Source organism: Heterodontus francisci, chromosome 43, assembly GCF_036365525.1.
Source record: "Heterodontus francisci isolate sHetFra1 chromosome 43, sHetFra1.hap1, whole genome shotgun sequence".
Lineage (NCBI taxonomy): Eukaryota > Metazoa > Chordata > Chondrichthyes > Heterodontiformes > Heterodontidae > Heterodontus > Heterodontus francisci.
The window spans coordinates 17,837,817-17,862,053 of NC_090413.1; the positions used below are offsets into that span (position 1 = coordinate 17,837,817).

General features: G+C 44.0%; 1 protein-coding gene across 7 annotated transcripts in view; it reads right to left on the reverse strand.

Moving 5' to 3' along the window:
* The window catches only part of brd4 (bromodomain containing 4), a 218,749-nt gene that overhangs the window by 125,430 nt on the left and 69,082 nt on the right, over positions 1-24,237 (reverse strand). For all 7 annotated transcript variants that reach the window (XM_068020994.1, XM_068020991.1, XM_068020993.1 and 4 more), the window contains one exon: positions 10,853-11,168. In XM_068020994.1, coding sequence (XP_067877095.1) covers positions 10,853-11,168 — 316 coding nt within the window. The remainder of the gene's footprint in view (positions 1-10,852; positions 11,169-24,237) is intronic.

The following is a 24,237-nucleotide window of genomic DNA, read 5'->3' on the forward strand; positions in this document are numbered from 1 at the left end:
ATTGCTGTGTAAGTGCCACTTGACAGCACTGCTGATGACACCTTCCATCACTTTGATGATGGTGAGAGTAGACTGATGGGGCGCTTATAGTATAAGGGTCTGAAAGAGTTAATCTTGAGAGAATGTAAAGAATACCACCCACCATGATGAGATAAGAGATCATGTGGGAGACTTGAGAACAAATAGTGTGGCTTTTGAAGGAGTCACACAGGTTAGTGTGCTCCATCCATCAATATCGGCGACCACGCTCTGGAAGTGGTTCAAGAATTCACCTACCTAGGCTCAACTATCACCAGTAACCTGTCTCTAGATGCAGAAATCAACAAGTGTATGGGAAAGGCTTCCACTGCCATGTCCAGACTGGCCAAGAGAGTGTGGGAAAATGGCGCACTGACACGGAACACAAAAGTCCGAGTGTATCAAGCCTGTGTCCTCAGTACCTTGCTCTATGGCAGCGAGGCCTGGACAACGTATGTCAGCCAAGAGCGACGTCTCAATTCATTCCATCTTCGCTGCCTCCAGATAATCCTTGGCATCAGGTGGCAGGACCGTATCTCCAACACAGAAGTCCTCGAGGCAGCCAACATCCCCAGCTTATACACACTACTGAGTCAGCTGCGCTTGAGATGGCTTGGCCATGTGAGCCGCATGGAAGATGGCAGGATCCCCAAAGACACATTGTACAGCGAGCTCGCCACTGGTATCGGACCCACCGGCCGTCCATGTCGCCGCTTTAAAGACGTCTGCAAATGCGACATGATGTCCTGTGATATTGATCACAAGTCATGGGAGTCAGTTGCCAGCGTTTGCCAGAGCTGGCAGGCAGCCATAAAGGAGAGGCTAAAGTGTGGTGAGTCAAAGAGACTTAGCAGTTGGCAGGAAAAAAGAGATGCGCAAGGGGAGAGCCAACTGTGTAACAGCCCCGACAAACAAATTTTTCTACAGCACCTGTGGGAGAGCCTGTCACTCTAGGCGCTGCTCCACACACCACTGACCACCTCCAGGCGCTTACCCATTGTCTCTCGAGATAAGGAGGCCAAAGAGAGACAGGTTAGTGTGGAGTGTATATAGTTATGATGAAATAAAGTTTAATGTTTAAATACTACAGCCTAAGAACCCCTTTGGCCAAACTCAATACGATGCCAGCATACAGCATCAAACATATAACATGAACAGCGGTGGGGTGGTGATTAGTGGTGGATCGTACACCCAGAAGAAACATTTGAAGCAACTGAGGTTTGAAGGAACTACCATCCTTCAGTCAGGAGAGAAAATTTAAAGCAACTAACTAAAAAGAAAAAATACTACACAGACCTTAAGAGGTTCAAAGAAGCTCCGCAGAACTGAAGCGTGGCTGCCTGCAAATCAACCGATTGGGTGAGTCACAGGACTGATGGTCAAGGAATCACAATAGGGAGAAAAAAAGCCTTTGAAGAGTTTAGTTATTTTCTGAAGGCATCGGGCTGGAGAGCAAAGAAAGAAAGGGGAAAACCAAATCCTTCACTCCGATTGAACGCAAGGGTGAAGAGCAGGAAATCCCCAAAAAGCACAGAAAACCCCTGAACAAAGCAGGGAGGCTCCATTACCACAGCCAAGCCTCAAGAAAAATAACCTGCAGCTCTCAAAGTGAGGGGGAACCCTAGAACAGTCTATTAAAACAGCAGGAACTCTCAAACACCTGTGTCAACTCCATTAGGCAAACTAAATAAACATAAGTTAAATGCTCAAGAGAAAACCCTAAAACAGCCCATTAAAAACAGCAGGGAATGCTCAAAAGCACCAGCTACACACCATTAAAGCAAGCTAGCCTGTAAAGAAACAAAACGTTTCTTAAAGGGGAACACTTTAAAAAATACAATAAAACATGGATCAAAAATTGGGAATGCCAGAGAGTTTCAAAAGTCAAGAGGGACCCAATCAGGTTCAAAACTGGGTATCATGGAAAAAACATTTTAGATATAGAATTGCACTCACGTTAGACAGCAAGCCTGAAGCAGAGTAAGTGAATACATTATATTCAATTGGTGCCATAGCTGATGATAATAGCAAGACAAGGCATTAATGAAATATTTACCAAATTCTAAGTTTTAAAGGCTTATGATTCCTATTTCAACTGAGACACTAGTAAGATTTTTGAAAGAGCAAAATTCAACAAAAGTGTCCAGAAACCGGGTGCAACTGTCGATACTTTCATCAGTGGCCTTTACAGGCTTGCAGAGGGATGAGTATGGAGACCTTAAAGATGAATTGATAAGAGATCATATTGTTGTGGGTGTTGCGGATGATTTCATATCAGACATTTTACAGTCTAAAGAAGACCTCACCCTAGATAAAGCTGTTCAGCTAGTAAGGCAAGCGGAGGAAAGAATGAACAGACCAATCCTGCAAGATTAAGACAGATCTTGGTTCAGAGCACCTCCTGCAACTGTTCAGTTCCTTCACCAGAGAGTTGTAAAGCAGCGCCAAAAGTACCCATAGGTACGAACAATAGCCTGCCAATAAAGCAGAATGCTTTTAATGCAGAAGAAAAGGACATTTTGGTCAGATGTGCCAAAATAAAATCTCCACGACCTTAAACTCTGAAGAAACATTTACAACAGAGAGGATAACAAAGTTAAACAGCCTCCTGCAGATCTTTTCTTAGCGAGATCAATGATCCGAAACAGGCATTTTGGTCTGCAGACATCTATGTCAACGGACGTATCGCTAATTTCAAACTCAACACCAGAACAAGTCTAACAGTCTTAGTAGACAAAGAGCGGTGGCTTTCCACACATTTTCTGCCAGCAGAAGCTCAGTTAGATGGCCCAGGAGAGGTTGAACTAGAAATAAAGGGGAAGTTACAAGCAACATTTCAGTATAAGGGGAAAACAGATGCTCCAAACACTATGTCTTAAGAAATCAGGAGTTCTCACTCTTAAGTAGAAGAGTTTGTATTGACCTTCATCTTAAAGAGAACGTAGTAGTTTTTGCAACACATGGCATACCTGATCAGATAGTATCTGATAATGGATCACAATTTGCAAATGATTACTTCATGCATTTTGCAGAAAAATGGGGATTTGTTCATTTAACAAGTTCTCCTGAGTATCCACAATCAAATGGACAAGCTGAACGAGCAGTCAGAACCATTAAAGCTATGTTGAAGAAAAAACAAGACTTCCAATTAGCACTTCTGACCCACAGAACTACTCTATTATTATGCAGATTAGCACCATCAGAACTCTTAACAGGAAGAAATCAAAGGCAGCTGCCAATTCTACCCAAGAAATTCCTCCCAGGGTTACAAAGCAAGGATTATTAGAGCAAAAGACAAAGAAAAGTCTTAGCGAAAGAAACAAACCCATAATTATAATAGGAGGTACCGTCCCAGAAACCTACCGAAATTGTCAAAACAGCAAAAGGTATGGGTACAAGACTAAATGGGAGTAATTCTTCAGAAAGGAGAATCAACAGAACCCTGTATGATATGGACTCAAGGAACTATACAAAGAAACAGGAGGAATCTTGTTCCTTTCCAGCAAAGCATCATACATTTAGACAAATCAGATGTTGAACCGGAAATTCAGTAAGTACCAAATACTACAAAACCTCAACAAAGGTCATCCAGGTCAAGACACAAGAATAAAATAAAAACAAAATACTGCGGATGCTGGAAATCTGAAGTAAAAACAGTTCTGATGAAAGGTCACAGCCCTGAAACATTAACTCTGCTTCTCTCGCCACAGATGCTGCCAGACCTACTGAGTATTTCCTGCACTTTCTTTTTATTTCAAGACACGAGATCAGAGAAAGCCTACCAATCCACATCTGACAATAAGATCAGGGAGAGTTGTGACGTCTCCTGGCAGATTGAATCTATGAAGTCAGAGACTTGGCGGGAGATGGGGTAGTATGTAAATATATATTTGAATATATGTTTGGCAACACCTATGCAGTCATATTCAGCTGGCCTCAGACACCGGAAACATCAGAGGAATGTATGATGGCATGAAGAGAGCTCTTGGGCCAACCATCAAGAAGATCACCCCCCTCAAATCTAAATCGGGGGACATAATCACTGACCAACGCAAACAGATGGACCGCTGGGTTGAGCACTACCTAGAACTGTACTCCAGGGAGAATGCTGTCACTGAGACTGCCCTCAATGCAGCCCAGCCTCTACCAGTCATGGATGAGCTGGACATACAGCCAACCAAATCGGAACTCAGTGATGCCATTGATTCCCTAGCCAGCGGAAAAGCCCCTGGGAAGGACAGCATTACCCCTGAAATAATCAAGAGTGCCAAGCCTGCTATACTCTCAGCACTACATGAACTGCTATGCCTGTGCTGGGACGAGGGAGCAGTACCCCAGGACATGCGCGATGCCAACATCATCACCCTCTATAAAAACAAAGGTGACCGCGGTGACTGCAACAACTACCGTGGAATCTCCCTGCTCAGCATAGTGGGGAAAGTCTTTGCTCGAGTCGCTCTGAACAGGCTCCAGAAGCTGGCCGAGCGCGTCTACCCTGAGGCACAGTGTGGCTTTCGTGCAGAGAGATCGACTATTGACATGCTGTTCTCCCTTCGTCAGATACAGGAGAAATGCCGTGAACAACAGATGCCCCTCTACATTGCTTTCATTGATCTCACCAAAGCCTTTGACCTCGTCAGCAGACGTGGTCTCTTCAGACTACTAGAAAAGATCGGATGTCCACCAAAGCTACTAAGTATCATCACCTCATTCCATGACAATATGAAAGGCACAATTCAACATGGTGGCTCCTCATCAGAGCCCTTTCCTATCCTGAGTGGTGTGAAACAGGGCTGTGTTCTCGCACCCACACTTTTTGGGATTTTCTTCTCCCTGCTGCTTTCACATGCGTTCAAATCCTCTGAAGAAGGAATTTTCCTCCACACAAGATCAGGGGGCAGGTTGTTCAACCTTGCCCGTCTAAGAGCGAAGTCCAAAGTACGGAAAGTCCTCATCAGAGAACTCCTCTTTGCTGACGATGCTGCTTTAACATCTCACACTGAAGAATGCCTGCAGAGTCTCATCGACAGGTTTGCGTCTGCCTGCAATGAATTTGGCCTAACCATCAGCCTCAAGAAAACGAACATCATGGGGCAGGATGTCAGAAATGCTCCATCCATCAATATTGGCGACCACGCTCTGGAAGTGGTTCAAGAGTTCACCTACCTAGGCTCAACTATCACCAGTAACCTGTCTCTAGATGCAGAAATCAACAAGCGCATGGGTAAGGCTTCCACTGCTATGTCCAGACTGGCCAAGAGAGTGTGGGAAAATGGCGCACTGACACGGAACACAAAAGTCCGAGTGTATCAGGCCTGTGTCCTCAGTACCTTGCTCTACGGCAGCGAGGCCTGGACAACGTATGCCAGCCAAGAGCGACGTCTCAATTCATTCCATCTTCGCTGCCTTCGGAGAATACTTGGCATCAGGTGGCAGGACTATATCTCCAACACAGAAGTCCTTGAAGCGGCCAACACCCCCAGCTTATACACACTACTGAGTCAGCGGCGCTTGAGATGGCTTGGCCATGTGAGCCGCATGGAAGATGGCAGGATCCCCAAAGACACATTGTACAGCGAGCTCGCCACTGGTATCAGACCCACCGGCCGTCCATGTCTCCGTTATAAAGACGTCTGCAAACGCGACATGAAATCGTGTGACATTGATCACAAGTCGTGGGAGTCAGTTGCCAGCATTCGCCAGAGCTGGCGGGCAGCCATAAAGACAGGGCTAAATTGTGGCGAGTCGAAGAGACTTAGTAGTTGGCAGGAAAAAAGACAGAGGCGCAAGGGGAGAGCCAACTGTGCAACAGCCCCAACAAACAAATTTCTCTGCAGCACCTGTGGAAGAGCCTGTCACTCCAGAATTGGCCTTTATAGCCACTCCAGGCGCTGCTTCACAAACCACTGACCACCTCCAGGCGCGTATCCATTGTCTCTCGAGATAAGGAGGCCCAAAAGAAAGAATTTGAATAAAGACTGGGGTGGGGGGGGGGGGGCGGGGAGAAAGAAGGGGTGAAAAGTAGTCTAAGGGTCTGAAAGGGTTAATCTTTAAAGAATGTAAAGTATAGCGTCCACCATGGTGATGTAAAAAAAATCATGTGGGAGACATTCAACTCGAGAACAGATACAACGTGGCTTTTGAAGGAGTCACAGGCTAGTGTGGAGTGTATATAGTTATGAAATAAATATTAGCTTAAATACAGTCGAAGAACCTCTCTGGCTAGACTCAATACAGTGGCAGCATACAAAACCAAACATAACAGCGCTAACTGGCTGGATTAAATTTGCCCTGTTTTTGTGGACAGGATATACCTGGGCAATTTTCCACTTGGTCAGTTAGATGGCTGTGTTGCAGCTGTACTGTAACAGCGTGGCAAGGGACACGGCTTGTTCTGGAACACAAATCTTCAGTACCGCAGTGAGGGCGTTATCAGGGCCCATAGCTTTTGCTGTATCCAGTGCCTTCAGCCGTTTCTTGATATTACATGGACTGAATCAAACTGGCTGAAGACTGGCATCCATGACGGTGGAGACCTCAGGAGGACAACGAGATGCATCTACACTTCTGGCTGAAGATGGCTGCAAATATTTCAGCCTTGTCAGAATCAACTGCACAGGAGTTCGCCATTCGTCTGACATGCTGGGTTCCCTTATCATCGAGAATGGGGATGTTTTTAGAGCCTCCTCCTCTGGTTAGTTGTCAAATTGTTCACCACTACTAATACTACTAGATGCGGCAGGACTGCAGAGCTTTAATTTGATCTGTTGGTTGTAGGATTGCTTAGCTCTGTCTATAGCATGCTGCTTTTGCTGTTTAGCATGCATGTTGTCCTGGGTGTACTTTACCAGGTTGGCATCTCATTTTTAGCTATGTCTGGTGCTGCTCCTGGCATGCTATCCTACATTCCACATTGAACCAGAGTTGGCCCCTGGCTCGATGGTATTGATACAGTGAGGAATATGCCAGGCTGTGACGTTGCAGATTGAGGTTCAATATAATTCCGCTGCTGTTGATGGACCACAGCACCTCATGGCTGCCCAATTTTGAGCTGCTAGATCTGTTGAGTCTAGTGCACCATATCTCATACAGCAAGACTAAAGCAACAACACAGCTCTTATTAAAAATACCAAAGAGTTCTTTTTTAAAAAAGCAACTAAAGAACAGTTAGTTTGGAAGAGTTATGCAAACAATAGGTGGACATGAGCACAAGCCTCAGCATGCTGACAACTGTGCATCTGGAGGTAGCCACTGGAACATTAACTAGAAAGACCAACAGCCATATATGATGAGCCAGAGGTAAATATAAGGATTGAAAAGTACTGAAAATAAGATCTTTATGCAAATGACTCATTAAACATCTCAAGTCACTTGCCGAGAGCAAATAATCAGGCAAACAACAGTCAAAGGACGATAAAGGCCTGCTACCTGACCCCGACGTGTTGGGTTCGGGTCTCACTTCCAGATCTGGCATTCAGGCTTGGGTTGGGTCGGATCGGATTGGACACGCTCTACCACCACCTCAGAAAAGTGACTCAATACTAATTTACTTTTTGGACTTAGTGATTTTATTAGTTATTTTAAGCTTGTGCAGGTAAGGAACAAAGTGAAAAACGGAAGGTCAGTTAACTGATGGCCCGGTCGGGTCTCATTTGCAGACCCGAGCAGACCTTTAAAGGACGATACATCAGGTGGCCAAAATGTTGGTTACAGGTGAATTTTAACTTTTTTTTTAAAAGGAGTGGGGGGGGATGGGAGAGGTAGATATCTCAGGGCAACAGCAGTTCACTAAATTTATTTCACAGCAATAAAATGCGAATGTACAGGAAGCACATGCTGTATACAAAATTATATATGACAAAAATTTGTATAATTTTTTGCATCAGTGGTTTTCTTGGGTATCAAACCTCTGCCCTTCAAAGTTTAAATAAATCTACCTGATTATAGTGGGACCAGGAACATTTACTGCTTGCACCACACAGCAACACCAAATTAAGAAATAATTTTGCCAGTCATTCACATTTTTTATTTATTTTTCTTAGAATGTAGGTGGTGCTGGCAAGGCATTCAGAGTCAATCACTTGGGAAGAAAAGTGTTGCCAATGCTTACATATTCAGGTACTATTTGAGTTGGTCAACAGTCCCAACATCTTAGACTAGGTCCTTCACACTTGTGCCTAGACTGCACATACATTCACTCAGAGGTCCCAAAACCACCTTCTCGATTTGAAAAGGTGTTTGTTCTCACCAGCTGAAAACATTGTCTCTAAAATTATATCTTTATAAATTCCTTTTCTCCACCCAACCACCTCCCTCGCCCCCCACAAATCTGCAGGCAAGCTGTTCTTAGCCTTTTGCACATGTGCCAAGGCACATGTGCCTTGCACAAACAACTGGATATAGCACAAAATAATTCATCCACCGACGCCCTCTCTCACTTGCTTTGCATTTCATTGCTGTTTGCAAATATGGTCTTTGAGCTTATGAGCTTACCACATGCTGAATCATAAGCTGAACTTGAACCCCATCAACATGACTGCAGCATATGCCACCCATCCCAGATAATCACAGCCTAGGTAATCTCAGCCTCACAGCCAGTATAAATGTGATTTTAGAAGTGTTTAATAGAATTAAAATTTCTGTGGAGTTCCAAAATGGGTTACTGTTTATACAGTTAGATGAGCTATATAAACTCGGAATAAAGAAATTTGCTTTTATGTAGCACTTTTCATACCCTCAAGCTATTAAATTACTTTTGAAGAGGAGTCACTATTGTTCTGTAGGTAAATACGACAGGCACAAAGTCCCACAAACAATGATGAAATAAATGGCCAGTTAGCATTTGGTTGGCATAGATCAAAGGACACTGGGAAAACTCAGTTCTTTGAATAGTGCTATGCAATCTTTTACGTTTCATCTAAAATCTCAACTGAAGACAGCATCTCCAACAATTCCTCAGTCCTGCACTGGACATAGCCCAAGTCCTGAGTGAAGCTTCAATCCATGACCTTCTGCCTCAGAAGTGAGTGTTACTTGCTGAGTCAGACTGACATTTACTGCGACGGAACTACACTTAATTCCCGTCTGAGCTATTTAACTGGTCTCAATTAAAAGTGTGGAACCATTACAATTAACCTCAGAAATCCTGGTTACAGGGTGTTAAATACAGCAGGGGGTTCCAATATTTGCTCACAATTTAGTGCCTGCTGTGTAATGTTGATTTCACAAGACGACAGGACTAGGTACACCGACAATGGCAGCCCCAATATGGATATGTGGTCTAGCTATAGACATCAGAGCGCTCACACAGAAAATGGCTAGTTGGGTGAAGTACCAGAGTGTAGTCATAACGCAGCAAATTACTGACCCAGAAAACTGCCATCTTTGCAAGAAAATTCATTAGAGTCAGCTTAGCTTGTTCTTTTGAAAAAATTTCTAAAAATGTACTTTCACCCTCTCTAGGTGATGACAGACTAACCCAGAGGGCAAACTTCTGCTGCTGTCAATCTTGTACTAATTGCAATGCAATATATAAAAGTCACCTGTTATCATGTTGGGCCCCCACCTGCCAAGAATGAGGCATATTAATTTTACCATATGGACATTAAATTTCAAATTGTTGCTGGGAAGAAGAGGGCCTGTTACAAGGGCTGTCAGACTTGGATGGAAAACATTTGCATATTAACGGACGGTGCTTGTGTAGACAAAGGACTATTCCCTGACACATTCAACCCACAATGGATGTTGATCACTGGACAGTGAGGGGGTGGGGAAGTGCATTCCAGGGCCTGCTGGGCTGATGCAATCCACAGAGGCCAGGACTGGTTGGACCAGTTAGTCACATAACTAACTGGCTATTCCAGGGTCTTTTAAAGTAGCCACAGAGAGCTTGAACTCAAAGTCTGTTTGCTCCTGGACTAAGAAGATCTCTCCTGTCGGCTCCTATCTCTTTCTCACAAGTGAAGACCAAGAAAGAAAAGTCTCCTACAGCAAACAAATTTAAGAATACTGGGCCCCAGCAAAAAGCAAGATCTACCTACAATCAAGGATCCTACAGTGAGCTCAAAGAACTAACAAAAACTCTTCAGATAGTGCCTCAAACTTTTCCACTTCAATTTTTCTTCTGCTCATCTCTGCCTCTATTTGCATGTGTGTATCATGTATGCATGCTAGCGTGGACGCGTTGTGTATCCGTAGGTGTCAACCGAATTAGAGTTTAAGTTTAAGAAATGTCAACTTTTCTTTAAACCCGAAAGCCTGTTTGTGCTGTTTCTTTACCTTATAACTGAAAAGCGGTGAAAAAGGATTCACCAAGAGGGAGCTAAAAACACGGTGTGTTTAAAATTAAACTATGTTACAGTAAGACCAGGCTGAGAGGGACCCCTAGACATCTTTCTCACCTTGTCGTAACACCTCGGGAAACTTGCCTTGTAGCGAAGCACCTGGCATCTACTTGCCATTTTCTGACAACAGTAATATCAGAAAATTGTGGGTGCAAGTCCATAGTGTGCCTGCTTTGCCACTGTGGAAAGGCACTGGGCAGGCACTAGGTGTTTTCCTTGCAAGCCAGGAGGGTAGGGCTGGGGGAGTGCAAGCAAGTGTTAAAAAAATCCAAGACAGGATTGTTTGAAGGGGCTAATGCTCATTTTGCAAGAGGGAGAATACTGGAAGCAGAGAACATGCAAGGGTGATGGGCAGCAGAGGGTTTGGGTGCAACAAACATATTTCAGTTTAAATTTAACAATTCCCTCCATCACTTCGGTTTTGTAGTAGCATCCAGTTGGTTAAAACAAAAATTAAATGGTTCACTAAAGGAGGAAAGTGGGCAACTTACAGGCAGGTTTAGTTTCACAGCATCCACAGGCTGTTGGAAAGGCCAAGCAAACTGATGTTTCCATATCGTCTTCAGGAGCACTTTTGACAGAAACTGCAGCTGGTTCGTCAACCGTTTGGATCGGTTAGGGTTGGATGTTTCAGGAGGGGGAGGATTGCCGCTATTACTTGGTTGTTGGGGTTGAACTTGTGACTGTGTTGAAGACATTTGCGTGCTTTCTAGGCCATCTCCCATGGCTGGCAATTTCCTTAGTCTCTTCCCTGGACCACTTTCACTCGACATACCATTGATCCCATTGTAGACCTCACCTGGTAACCTGCAATGAGGAAAAGAGTGGAATTAGAAATTTTAAACTCCATGCAATAATTTGCATATTTAATACCCAAGTGTCACACCAACTTGCTTCTTTTTTTTTTAAGATTAGAGATACAGCACTGAAACAGGCCCTTCGGCCCACCGAGTCTGTGCCGACCATCAACCACCCATTTATACTAATCCTACACTAATCCCATATTCCTACCAAACATCCCCACCTGTCCCTATATTTCCCTACCACCTACCTATACTAGTGACAATTTATAATGGCCAATTTACCTACCAACCTGCAAGTCTTTTGGCTTGTGGGAGGAAACCGGAGCACCCGGAGAAAACCCACGCAGACACAGGGAGAACTTGCAAACTCCACACAGACAGTACCCAGAATCGAACCCGGGTCCCTGCAGCTGTGAGGCTGCAGTGCTAACCACTGCGCCACCCATTCGTTGAATGATAATTTTCTTTAACCCATTGACTAGAGATCTGAATTTATATTTTTTGAAGAAACTTGAGAATAGACTGTTGGCAGGTTAGGATAGCCACCTAATCTGCAACACTATCCTACATTGCAAGGCCTGAGGTGGAGATGAAATGGCTACTCATCCCAGCAAGAACCAAGACCCAGGAAGTTCTTTTTAGCAAGAGGGGGAATACTGCTACCATATTTGAATCACTGGGTGACTCATGTGACAAGCCCCTCTCCATCTATGGTTTTAAGCTTGTGTTTTCTCTGTAGCAGCAAGAAGCTCCTTCTGAACTCTGACACATGCAGACCAGGTGGGGATCTCTCTCGCTTTCTCTCCATTTCAGTTTACAAGCTTCGGAATCTGCCTGTTGACTGACCACCTTTGCACACTCCGGCTACAATCAGAACTCCCCCCCCCCCCCCCGGAGGAAATCATCCGTATCGCTGTCTCCAAGAGACCCACCAAACCAGTTTTCTACCTTTTCCAACTAAAAGTCTCAGGGCCACCGAATTCCACTAGAAGCCAGCCGAATCACCAAACGCCACAGACTATATACTGCCTTTTTTCTATGGCGTCTAACTCAACCAATCAACCTTTCCCCACTGTGTAACCCATTTGTGCGTGCGAGAGAGAAATTTGGTGTGTAGATTATTTTCATTAGTTCGGTTTAATCTCTTTCTTTGTTACACTCAACAAAACCGGTCCAATTGATTACTCACTTGCTATGATCATAAGAACCAAACATCTACTGAATTGGCCAGTACATCCACTTGAAGAACTAAACCTGTTGTGGTCAAACAAGGAGAGGGAAACAAGGAGGGGGAAAAGAGGGAAGCCCTTCGAACTCTCGCCACTTGACCAGAACAGAAATTTGGGGGCTCATGTCTGGTATCAAACCCACAAATAAATGGGAAATTGGAAGCAAAAACCAAATTGAAACCTAGCAATAATTTAAAAACTGCAATACATGTTTTCTCGTGGTTTGTCGTGCTAGAGTACTAAAATGTCCACATTTGAAGTCAGTACTTTCAGAGAACAGTGTGAAATAATTTGGGCCAAGTTAAAAGTCCTATGTGAAGAGTTGAGGAATGTAACGGGCCAGTTAGAGATTACCATCCGTTCAAAAGCTAGGAAGCCTGAAATCGTGAAACTTGTGGCCAACCATTTTAAAACTGACACTGAAGAACCGGAGACAGGCATAGAATCTGAAACAGATGGTGGAATTTAAACTCAATTCATTAAAATCTGGAATTGAAAGCTAGTTTCATGGTACCATTACTGAGACGGTCATCGATTGTCATAAAAACTCACCTGGTTCACTCATGTCCTTTAAGGAACGAAATCTGCCATCCTTACCTGGTCTGGCCTACATGCGACTCCAGACCCACTGCAATGCAACTGACTCTTAACTGCCCTCTGAAATGGCCTAGAAAGCCCCTCAGCTGTCAAGGGAAATTAGGGATGGGCAACAAATGCTAGCCCACAACAGAAAGAATAAAAAAATTAAGGATTCCAAATGTTATTGGCTGTTTTTAAGAGTCGTATTGCTCCACCAATTAATACTTTGAACAAGCAGCCCACAGATACAGCACATCAGTAAACTGATGAGAATTAGGACTCTAACACTCCACAGAGCATGTTCCTAATCCTAGCTAGGGCATTAAGCAAAAAATAAGTTTAGATTTTAGATTTAGAGATACAGCACTGAAACGGGCCCTTTGGCCCACCGAGTCTGTGCCGATCATTAACCACCCATTTATACTAATCCTACACTAATTCCATATTCCCACCACATCCCCACCTGTCCCTATATTCCCCTACCACTTACCTATACCGGGGCAACTTATAATGGCCAATTTACCTATCAACCTGCAAGTCTTTTGGCTGTGGGAGGAAACCGGAGCACTGGGAGGAAACCCACGCAGACACAGGGAGAACTTGCAAACTCCACACAGGCAGTACCCAGAATTGAACCCGGGTCGCTGGAGCTATGAGGCTGCGGTACTAACCACTGCGCCACCCAAATTGATGCAAGAAATGAGAACAAAAATCATTCTACACCAACTTGCATTATGTAGCACCTTTAATGCAGCACAACACTGCAACACACTTGACAGGAGCGTTATCAGGCAAAATACTAGAGATACAAGAGCAGGCAATCAAAAGCCTGGTCAGATGTAGGTTTTAATACGTGTCTGAAAGGAGGAGAGGTTTAGGGAGGAAATTACAGATCATATGGACTATACAGCTGAAGGCACGGCCACCAACAGTGGAACAAAATAAATCAGGGATATGCAGCAGGCAAGATTTGTGCAGTGCCTAAATCTGAAGGATGCAGGGCTAGAGGAGGTTACACACAAAAACTTTCACGTAGCTGAACAGAGTCACATCAGGGAGACCTAGATCGTTTAATGACCCCCTAAAACCAAGAATATTAGGTTGAAAGAGTATAAATGATTTGCTCTCCTTCCCCAAAGGGAAGTGGACACATTTTTAATTCGCTCTGTAAAACAGCATATGCTTATACACGGACACACACATTACACTGAAAGAGCACCTAACCAGTAGTGGTATGTTTTTGAAGACACACAGACGGACGGACAATTTAACAGTTAAGAATTTTCACACCACTCCCTGAAATCGGTATTGTGTGTCAAAATGGAGCCACCAGGACAAAAGTGCTAAGTTACAATGCTATACATGAAATTATGGTTTTATGGGAGGTATTTTTCACATCTAGACAGGGATGACAGTGGGGTAGAGTACTGTGGCAACATGCAACTGCCTATATCCGCAAAACTTCTCACTTATTTCCTTGAAAGGAAAAGCTTTCATCTATATAGCGTCCTTCAAGCCCACAGGATGTTCCAAAGCCATGAAGTACTGGAAAGTAGCTGGAAAACCAGAAGAATAGTTTTTTTTTTAAACCATCATATAGCTACCTTATGAGTGGTAAGGTTAGTATTACTACGGTTTTAATAAGGGTAATTTATTGCTAATTACTAATTAGAAAGTGCTGCTTAGACAGAGTGTGAAGCTGAGAGTTTGGTGAGACAGCATTGTGACAAGGGAAAGGAGACACTCCTTTGTCTCTTTCCTTTTCTGCCTTTTCACTTTGGCACAGGGGAAGAAGCTGATTGGCGAGTAACTGGTAAGTTAATCTACGTATTAGCTTTACAAAATAATTATTGTTAGTGTAAGGTATGACAGGGCAGCTCAGCCGAGTGGAATGTGCTTCCTGCGGTATGTGGCAAGTCGTAAACGTACCATGTGTCCTTGATGAACGCATCTGCACGAAGTGTCACCAGCTGCAGAAGCTTGAGCTCCGGGTTTCAGAACTCGAGGCACAGCTGGAGTCACTGTGGTGCATCCACGAGACAGAGAGCTACGTGGAGAACATGTTTAGGGAGGTGGTCACACCGCAGGTTAAGAGTGTGCAGGCAGAGAGGGAACGGGTGACCGCCACACAGTCTAAGAGAATCAGGCAGGTAGTGCAGGAGTCCCGAGTCAATCTCGCTTGCTAACTGGTTTTCCATTTTGGATAAGGGTGAGGGCGATGGTTACTCAGAGGAGCGCAACAAGAGCCAAGTCCGTGGCACTATGGGTGGCTCAGTTGCACAGGAGGGGAGGAAGAGAAGAGAAAGGGCAATAGTGATAGAGGATTCGTTAGTTAGGGGAGTAGACAGGCGTTTCTGCAGCAACAGATGTGACAACAGGATGATATGTTGCCTCCCCGGTGCCAGGGTCAAGGATGTCACAAAGTGGTTGCAGGACATTCTGGGGAAGGGTGAATAGACAGAGGTCGTGGTCCACATTGGCACCAATGACATAGGCAAGAGGAGAGATGAGGTCCGGAAAGCAGAGCTTGAGTTAGGAAAAAAATGGACCTCAAAAGCAATAACCTCAGGATTACTGCCAGTGTCATGTGCTAGTGAGCATAGGAATAACAGGATTAAGCGATTCAACACGAGGCAGGGCATCAGATTTCTGAGGCATCGGGATCTGTTCTGGTGTAGGTGGGACCTGTATAAGATAGACAGGTTGCACTTTAGCAGGATGGGGACTAACATCATTGCAGGGAAATTTGCTAGTGCTGTTGGGGAGGGTTTAAACTAAATTGTCAGGGGGTTGGAAACCTAGGAGGGAGCTCAGATCGGAGGGAAGCCAAACTGGTAACAGGAAGTAGAGAAGTAGCAAGCAAAATTGGAAGACAGGCAAGATGAAGACCATCAAATAGGATCGGAATGCGGAGTAACGGTAAGACAAAGTTATGGGCACTGTATCTGAATGCCTGCAGCATTCACAAGGTAGATGATCTGAAGGCACAAACAGAGGTAAATAGGTATAAGTTTTAAGATACTTGTGGATAAGGATAAGAGTAGTCCTCGGGTGAAGGTGCTAAATTTGGGGAAGGCTAATTATAACAATATTAGGCAGGAACTGAAGAATTTAGGGTAAATCAACATCTGACATGTGGGAGTCTTTCAAACGTCAGTTGATTAGAATCCAGGACCAGCATGCTCCTGTGAGGAAGGAGGATAAGTTTGGCAAGTTTCGGGAACCTTGGATAACGCGGGATATTGAGAGCCTAGTCAAAAAGAAAAAGGAAGCATTCGTAAGGGCTGGAAGGCTAGGAACAGACGAATCCCTTGATGAATATAAAGACAGTAGGAAGGAACTTAAGCAAGGAGTCAGGAGGGCTAAAAGGGGTTATGAGAAGTCATTGGCAAACAGGATTAAGGAAAATCCCAAGGCTTTTTAGACGTATATAAAGAACAAGAGGGTAACCAGGAAAAGGGTTGGCCCACTCAAGGACAGAGAAGGGAATCTAAATGTGGAGCCAGAGGAAATGGGCGAGGTACTAAATGAGTACTTTGCATCAGTATTCACCAAAGAGAAAGACTTGGTGGATGATGAGCCTAGGGAAGGGTGTGCAGATAGTCTCAGTTTTCTCTATCAAAAAGGAGGTGGTGTTGGGTGTCTTGCAAAGCATTAAGGTAGATAAGTCCCCAGGGCCTGATGGGATCTACCCCAGAATACTGAGGGAGTCAAGGGAAGAAATTGCTGGGGCCTTGACAGAAATCTTTGCATCCTCATTGGCTACAGGTGAGGTCCCAGAGGACTGGAGAATAGCCAATGTTGTTCCTTTGTTTAAGAAGGGTAGCAAGGATAATCCAGGAAATTATAGGTCGGTGAGCCTTACGTCAGTGGTAGGGAAATTATTAGAGAGGATTCTTCGGGACAGGATTTACTCCCATTTGGAGACAAATGGACTTATTAGCGAGAGGCAGCATGGTTTTGTGAAGGGGAGGTCATGTCTCACTAATTTGATTGAGTTTTTTGAGGAAGTGACGAAGATGATTGATGAAGGAAGGGCAGTGGATGTTATCTATATGGACTTCAGTAAAGCCTTTGACAAGGTCCCTCATGGCAGGCTGATACAAAAGGTGAAGTCACATGGTATCAGAGGGGAGCTGGCAAGATGGATACAGAACTGGCTCGGTCATAGAAGACAGAGGGTAGCAGTGGAAGGGGGTTTTCTGAATGGAGGGATGTGACTAGTGGTGTTCCACAGGGATCAGTGCTAGGACCTTTGCTGTTTGTAGTATATATAAATGATTTGGAGGAAAACGTAGCTGGTCTGATTAGTAAGTTTGCTGACGACACAAAGGTTGTTGGAGTTGCGGATAGTAATGAGGATTGTCAGGATACAGCAGGATATAGATCCTTTGGAGACTTGGGCGGAGAAATGGCAGATGGAGTTTAATCCGGACAAATGTGAGGTAATGCATTTTGGAAGGTCTAATGCAGGTGGGAAGTATACAGTAAATAGCAGAACCCTTAGGAGTATTGACAGGCTGAGCGATCTAGGCGTACAGGTCCACAGGTCACTGAAAGCGGCAACGCAGGTGGATAAGGTAGTCAAGAAGGCATGCAGCATGCTTGCCTTCATCGGTCGGGCATAGAGTATAAAAACTGGCAAGTTATGGTGCAGCTGTACAGAACTTTAGTCAGGCCACACTTAGAATATTGCGTGCAATTCTGGTCGCCACACTACCAGAAGGACGTGGAGGCTTTGGAGAGGGTACAGAAGAGGTTTACCAGGATGTTGCCTGGTCTGGAGGGCATTAGCTAGGACAGGTTGGATAAACTCGGATTGTTTTCACTGGAACGACGGAGGTGGAGGGGCGACATGATAGAGGTTTACAAAGTTATAGGCGGCATGGACAGAGTGGATAGTCAGCAGCTTTTTCCCAGGGTGGAAGAGTCACTTACTAGGGGACATAGGTTTAAGGTGAGAGGGGCAAAGTTTAGAGGGGATGTGCGAGGCAAGTTCTTTACACAGAGGGTGGTCAGTGCCTGGAACTTGCTGCCGGGGATGGTGGTGGAAGCAGGTACGATAGTGACGTTTAAGAGGCATCTTGACAAATACATGAATAGGATGGGAATAGAGGGATACGGACCCCGGAAGTGCAGAAGGTTTTAGTTTAGGCAGGCATCAAGATCGGCACAGGCTTGGAGGGCCGAATGGCCTGTTCCTGTGTTGTACTGTTCTTTGTATGACTTAACTGCCATTACAGAGACACAGTTACAGGGTGACCAGAACTGGGAACTGAATATTTAGGGATATTCGTCATTTAGAAGGGATAGGCAGAGGGGAAAAGGAGGTGGAATAGTGCTGTTAATAAGGGACGAGATCAGTACATTAGAGAGAGAGATGATCTTAGATCGAAGGAGCAAGATGTAGAATCAGTTTGGGTGGAGCTAAGAAACAGCAAGGGGCAGGAAACATTGGTGGGAATTGTTTATAGGCCACCAAACTTCATTTTGCATGTAGATTGGGTAAACCTAATTAGTACTAATGCTGTGGAGGATGAATTCCTGGAGTGAGAGAGATGATTTCTGGAGCAGTATGTTGAAGAACCAACTAGGGATGGGGCTATTTTAGATTGCAATGAGAAAGGGCTAATTAATAACCTTGCTGTAAAGGAGCCATTAAGAAATAGTGACCACTAGGGTCTTAAATCTAAACAAAAGGAAACTATGAAGATATATGGGGCAAGTTGGCTATGATGGATTGGGAAAATACATTAAAAGATTTGACAGTAGACAGGCAATGGCTAGTATTTAAATTACTACATGGTTTACAACAAATATACATTCCTCTAAGACACAAAAGCCCAATAGGTAAGGTGAACCAACTGTGGCTAACAAAAGTTAAAGACTGCATTAGGTCAAAGGAAGTGGCTTATAAAGGTCACCAGTAAAAGCGCTAAGCTCGAGGATTGGGAACAATTTAGAGTCCAAAGGAGGACCAAGAAACTGAAAGAAAGGGAAAAGATTATGAATGCAAGCGAGCTAGAAACAAAGGCAGACTGTAACAGCTTCGTTTGGTATGTGAAAAGGAAATTATTAGCAAGGACAAATGTGAGTCCATTGCAGGCGTCGACAGGAGTGTTTGTGGTAGAAAATTATGAAATGGCCGAGACACTAAGCAATTACTTTGTGTTTGTCTTCACGGAAAATCTCCCAGAAATATTAGGGGACTAGGAAAAATAAGGAACTAAAAGTAATAATAAAGAGGTAGTACTCAAAAAATCAGTTGGATTGAAAGTTGATAAATTCCCTAGACCAGATGAGCTACATCCCAGAGTACTGAAGAAGGAGGTGGCTACAGATGGCAGATACATTGGAGGTTATCTTGCAAAATGCTTTAGATTCTGGAAGGGTTCCTGCAGACTGGAAAATAGCAAATGTAACCCCACAATTTAAGAAGGGAGCGAGAGAGAAAACTGAGAACTATAGGCCTGTTAGCTTCACATCAGTTGTCAGGAAAATGTTAGAATCTATTATAAAAGGATGAGATAACTGGACACTTGGAAATTAATGTGATTGGGCAGAGTTAACATGGGTTTGTGAAAGGGAAATCACATTTGACAAACCTGGTCGATTTTTTTTTTGAGGATGTTACTTTTAGCATAGTGTTACGACCAGGTAAGAAAGAGGTCTAGGGGTTCTCTTTCAGCCTTCACCTGGTCTTACTGCAACAGTGTTTTATTTTTTTAAACAGTGTTTTGAGCTCCCCCTTGGTGAATCCTTGTTCGCCACTTTCCAATTATAAGGCAAAGAAATGAGCACAAACAGGCTTTCTTAGGTTTAAAGAAAAGTGAAATTTATTAAAACTTAAACTCTAATTTGGCTGACGCCTACGGATACACAACGCGCCCACTCTAGCATGCATATGCGACATGCACATGCAAATAGAGACTGAAAAAGAGAAAAATAAAGTGGAGAGGTTTGAAGTAAAGCCTGGTTCGGGTATAAAATTAAAACCCGAACCAGGCCCGACCAGACAACAGCCAACCCGAACCGGGTCTAAGTCCTTTAATTTTTTTTAAATGCCTGACCCGACAAAAGCAAATAAATTTTTGAAACAGAAAAAAATCAGACCAGAACAAAAACAATACGAAACAACAGTACAGTCCAGCCCGACCCCGACACACGTAGTCGGGTAGCCAGGCTTTAGTTTGAGGAAATATCTGAAAAGTTTGTTATGGTTCTTTGAGCTCACTGTAGAGTCCTTGCTTGTATGTAATTTCTGCTTTTCTTTGGGGCCCAGTATTCTTAAACCTTGTTCACTGTAGGAGACTTTGGTCTCTTGGGGTTCATGTGTCTTCAATGGATTCCAAAGCTGGTGAGAAGAGATGGGAGCAGACAAGAGAGTGATGTTCTCAATCCAGGAGCTAGCTTTCTGCCAGTTCAAAAACTCTCTACAATTTTAAACTCCATGTTGGCCAGCAGGTGGTCACGTGACCGACTGCTTTGACCAGGTCTCTTCTGTGTATTGTGTTGGAGCAGGGGGATAGCTCCTTTGTTCCAACACCATCTGCCAAAATGCAAAAATATCTTTCCAGCAGCTGGGGGGGGCAGGAGATTCCTTGTAGCAGGCCTTTTCTTCCCAGCAACAATTTGAAGTTTAATGACCATGTGGCAAAAATTAATGTGCCTCATTCTTGGCAGGTGGGGGCCTGCATGACATATAGATAAAGGAGAATGTGATGTATTTGAATTTTCAGAAGGCTTTGAATAAGGTCCCACACAGGTTAGTAAACAGAATTATGAGCACGTGGGATTGGGGGCAATTTACAACAATGGATTGAGAATTTGTTAAGAGACAAAGAGAGTAGAAATAAGTGAGTCATTCTCAGGATGGCAGGCTGTTACTAGTGGGGCACCGTAAGGATCAGTGCTTGGGCCACAGCTATGCATAATCCATATAAATGATTTGGATATGGGACCAATTGTAAGATTTCCAAATTTGCAATTGACAAGACTAGGAGGGAATGGAAGTTGTGAGGAGGATGCAAGGAGATTTGGACAGGCTAAGTGAATGGGCAAGAACATGGCAGATGGAATATAATGTGAATAAGTGTGAAGTGATCCACTTTGGTAGAAAAAACAGAAAGGCAGACTATTTCTTAAATGGAGAAGGGTTGGAAAGTGTTGATGTCCAAACAGACCTTGATGTTCTCATTTATGAGTCACTAAAAGCTAGTAAGCAGGTGCAGCGAGCAATTGAGGCAAATGGTACGTTGGCCTTCATTGCAAGGGGATGCGAGTACAGGAATAAAGATATATTGCTTCAATTGTAAAAAGCCTTGGTGAGACTGCACCTCGAGTATTGCATATAGTTTTGGTCTCCTTATCCAAGGAAGGATATATTTGCCATAGAGGGAATGCAACAGAGGTTCAGACCAATCCCTGGGATGGCGGGACTGTCTTGTTACGACCAGGTGCGAAAGGTGTCAACGGGTCTGTTACTATCTTCAACTGGTCTTATCGTAACAGGGTTTAATCTTAAACACACTCTTTTGAGCTCCCCCTTTGTGAAGCCTTGTTCACAGCTTTCCAATTATAAGACAAAAAAAACAATTCACACAGGTTCTGAGGTTTAAAGAAAAATTTGATTGAACCTTAAACTTAAATTCTAATATGGTTCACACCTACGGGTATACAACGTGCCCACGCTAGCATGTACACACGATATACACATGCAAATAGGGACAGTAAAGAGAGGAAATATAGTGGGGGGGTTGAGGCAATATCAGAAGAGTTTCTTGTTTCCTGTGCTTCAAGCTCACTTGATTGTAGGTAATGTTGCTGTTCGACGGGGCCCAGTGCTCCTCTTAAACCTTGTTCACATAGGAGACTTTTCTCTTTGAGGCTGACGTGTTTTCACAAGATTCAGTTCCATGGGAGAGCGATGGAGGCATGCAGGACTGGAGGAGGTGCTATTCCAACTGGGAGCATACTGCTTTCTCAGTTCAACCCCTCTGTTGGAAGTTCAAATTCAAAACCTCCAGTCAGTCATGTGACCAAAACTGGTCTGACCACTTCTGTGTATTGGGAAAACAATGACTGGATGGCCATTGTTCCAACACTGTCGGTTACTATGCAAATGCCTTTCCAGTTAGGGGCTTGCAATTTTAAGTTTTTATGTTCATGTGCCTCAGTCTTGGAAGGTGGGGGGGGGGGGGGGTTCACCTGACGGTCTTGAGGAGACATTGCAAAAACTGAGCCTGGATTCTCTAGAGTTTCCAAGAATGAGCTAATCGTATTGAAACTTACAAAATTCTTACAGGGTGTGGCAAGGTAGATGTGGATAGGATGTTTCCTCTGGCTAGTGAGTCTAGAACAAGGGGACTAAAGGCCTGCTACCCGACCCCAACGGGTGTCTGGTTCAGGTCGGGTTGCACTTCCGGGTCCGGCATTCGGGCTCGGGTGGGGCCAGGTCAGAGACACCATCACAGATAGGTGGCTCCACTGTTAATTTAATTTTTGGACCAGAAAGGTGCTGTTGTTAGGTTTTCTTTAAGCTTGTGCAGATCAGCAAGAAAGTGAAAAACGGAAGGTAAGCTAACTGATGGTCAGGTCGGGCGGGCGCAGGAAGAAATGGAAGGACTCTGTCCGGGTTGGATGTGGCTATGTCAGGTTTGGGTCGGGGTTTTTTTTTGCAGACCCAAGCAGGCCTTTAAAGGAGGCACAGTCTCAGAATAAGGGGTAGGCCATTTAAGACTGAGAAGGGTCACTGACCCGAAACGTTAACTCTGCTTCTCTTTCCACAGATGCTGCCAGACCTGCTGAGTGATTCCAGCATTTCTCGTTTTTATTTAAGACTGAGATGGAGTTGTTTTACTCAGAGGGTGGTGAATCTGTGGAATTCTCTACCCAGAGGGCTGTGAAAGCTCAATCATTGAGCATATTCAAGACAGAAATTGATAGATTTCTGGATACACATGACATCAAGGGATATGGGGAAAGTGGGAAAAAAATGGTGGAGCCATGATCTGTTTAAATGGCGGAGCAGGCTCACAGGCCGAATGGCCTACTCCTGCTCCCATTTCCTCTGATCCTATGAAGCGCAGTCACTGTTGTAATATTGAAAATGCGGCAGCTAAGTGCAGAGCAACCTCCCACAAACAGCAATGACCAGATTATTTGTTTTTGTGATGTTGATGAAGGGACAAATATTAGCCAGGGATAACTCCCCTGCTCCTCTTAATCGTGCCATAGGATTTTTTTTTTTTAAAACACGTCTATACCAAGGGAGCAGACAGAAGCTTGGTTTAACATCCCATCTGAAAGGTAGCACCTCTGACAGTGCAGCTCTCCCCTAGTGCTACACCAGAGTGTCAGCCTTGATATTTGAGGTCGTCTCCGGAGTGCAACTTGAATCCACAACCTTCTGACTCAAATAAATGTGCTACCAACTGAGCCACAGCTAATACCTACGGAAGTAATAGGATGTTTTTACACTACACTATGGAAATGGACCCGATTCTCCCTTGCTTGACATTAGAGTGTAAGCAGGCCCTTTCAGGAACTGACAATACAATTACAGATCCATGAAAATGATATCCTGATGGGAGAATCAGACTAAGGAAACCTCTTTGGTTTACATGGAGAGCTTGGTGGGAAGAGAGCAGGCAGTGGAAAAGATTTGATGCCACATATTTGCTCTTTAGATCAAGAGTAACTGTAAAAGTGGGAATAATTGGGCAGACACTCATCTGAAAACAGGAAATATCCAATTACAACTACCTATAATGAGCATGGGTAGCTGCAAAATGAGTAAGTCCCTGACCCATCTTACCAATCCTGGGACAAACATCCCAAGAATAAAATTGGAGGGAGAAAAAAGTCTAACTTGAAGTTGCATCCTCCAGAGAATAAATGGCTAGGAAGCATTAGGAATAAAATAGCATAGCCATGGGACTATACATCAATAAAAATCAGTATAGAGGTGGGTTTGGGGGATGGAGACAGGGCATGAGTAGAAAGAAAGAATAAAATTTGCTAGCAAATGATATTTCAAACTATTACACATCTTTTCTAAACCAGATTGTGACATACAAATGACAATCTTAAAATAAACTAAAAGTAGGTGGACTTGGGCAATTCCTGTGCCCTGCTCCCCCCAACTTTTCAGGCGTAGTGTAAAGCAAACTGTTGTTTAGATGGTAGGGGATTGCAGCTCAATATTTGAGGAATCTGCAGTCCCCATTAATAATCATGCATCATGTACGGTTTCCAAGACTCATC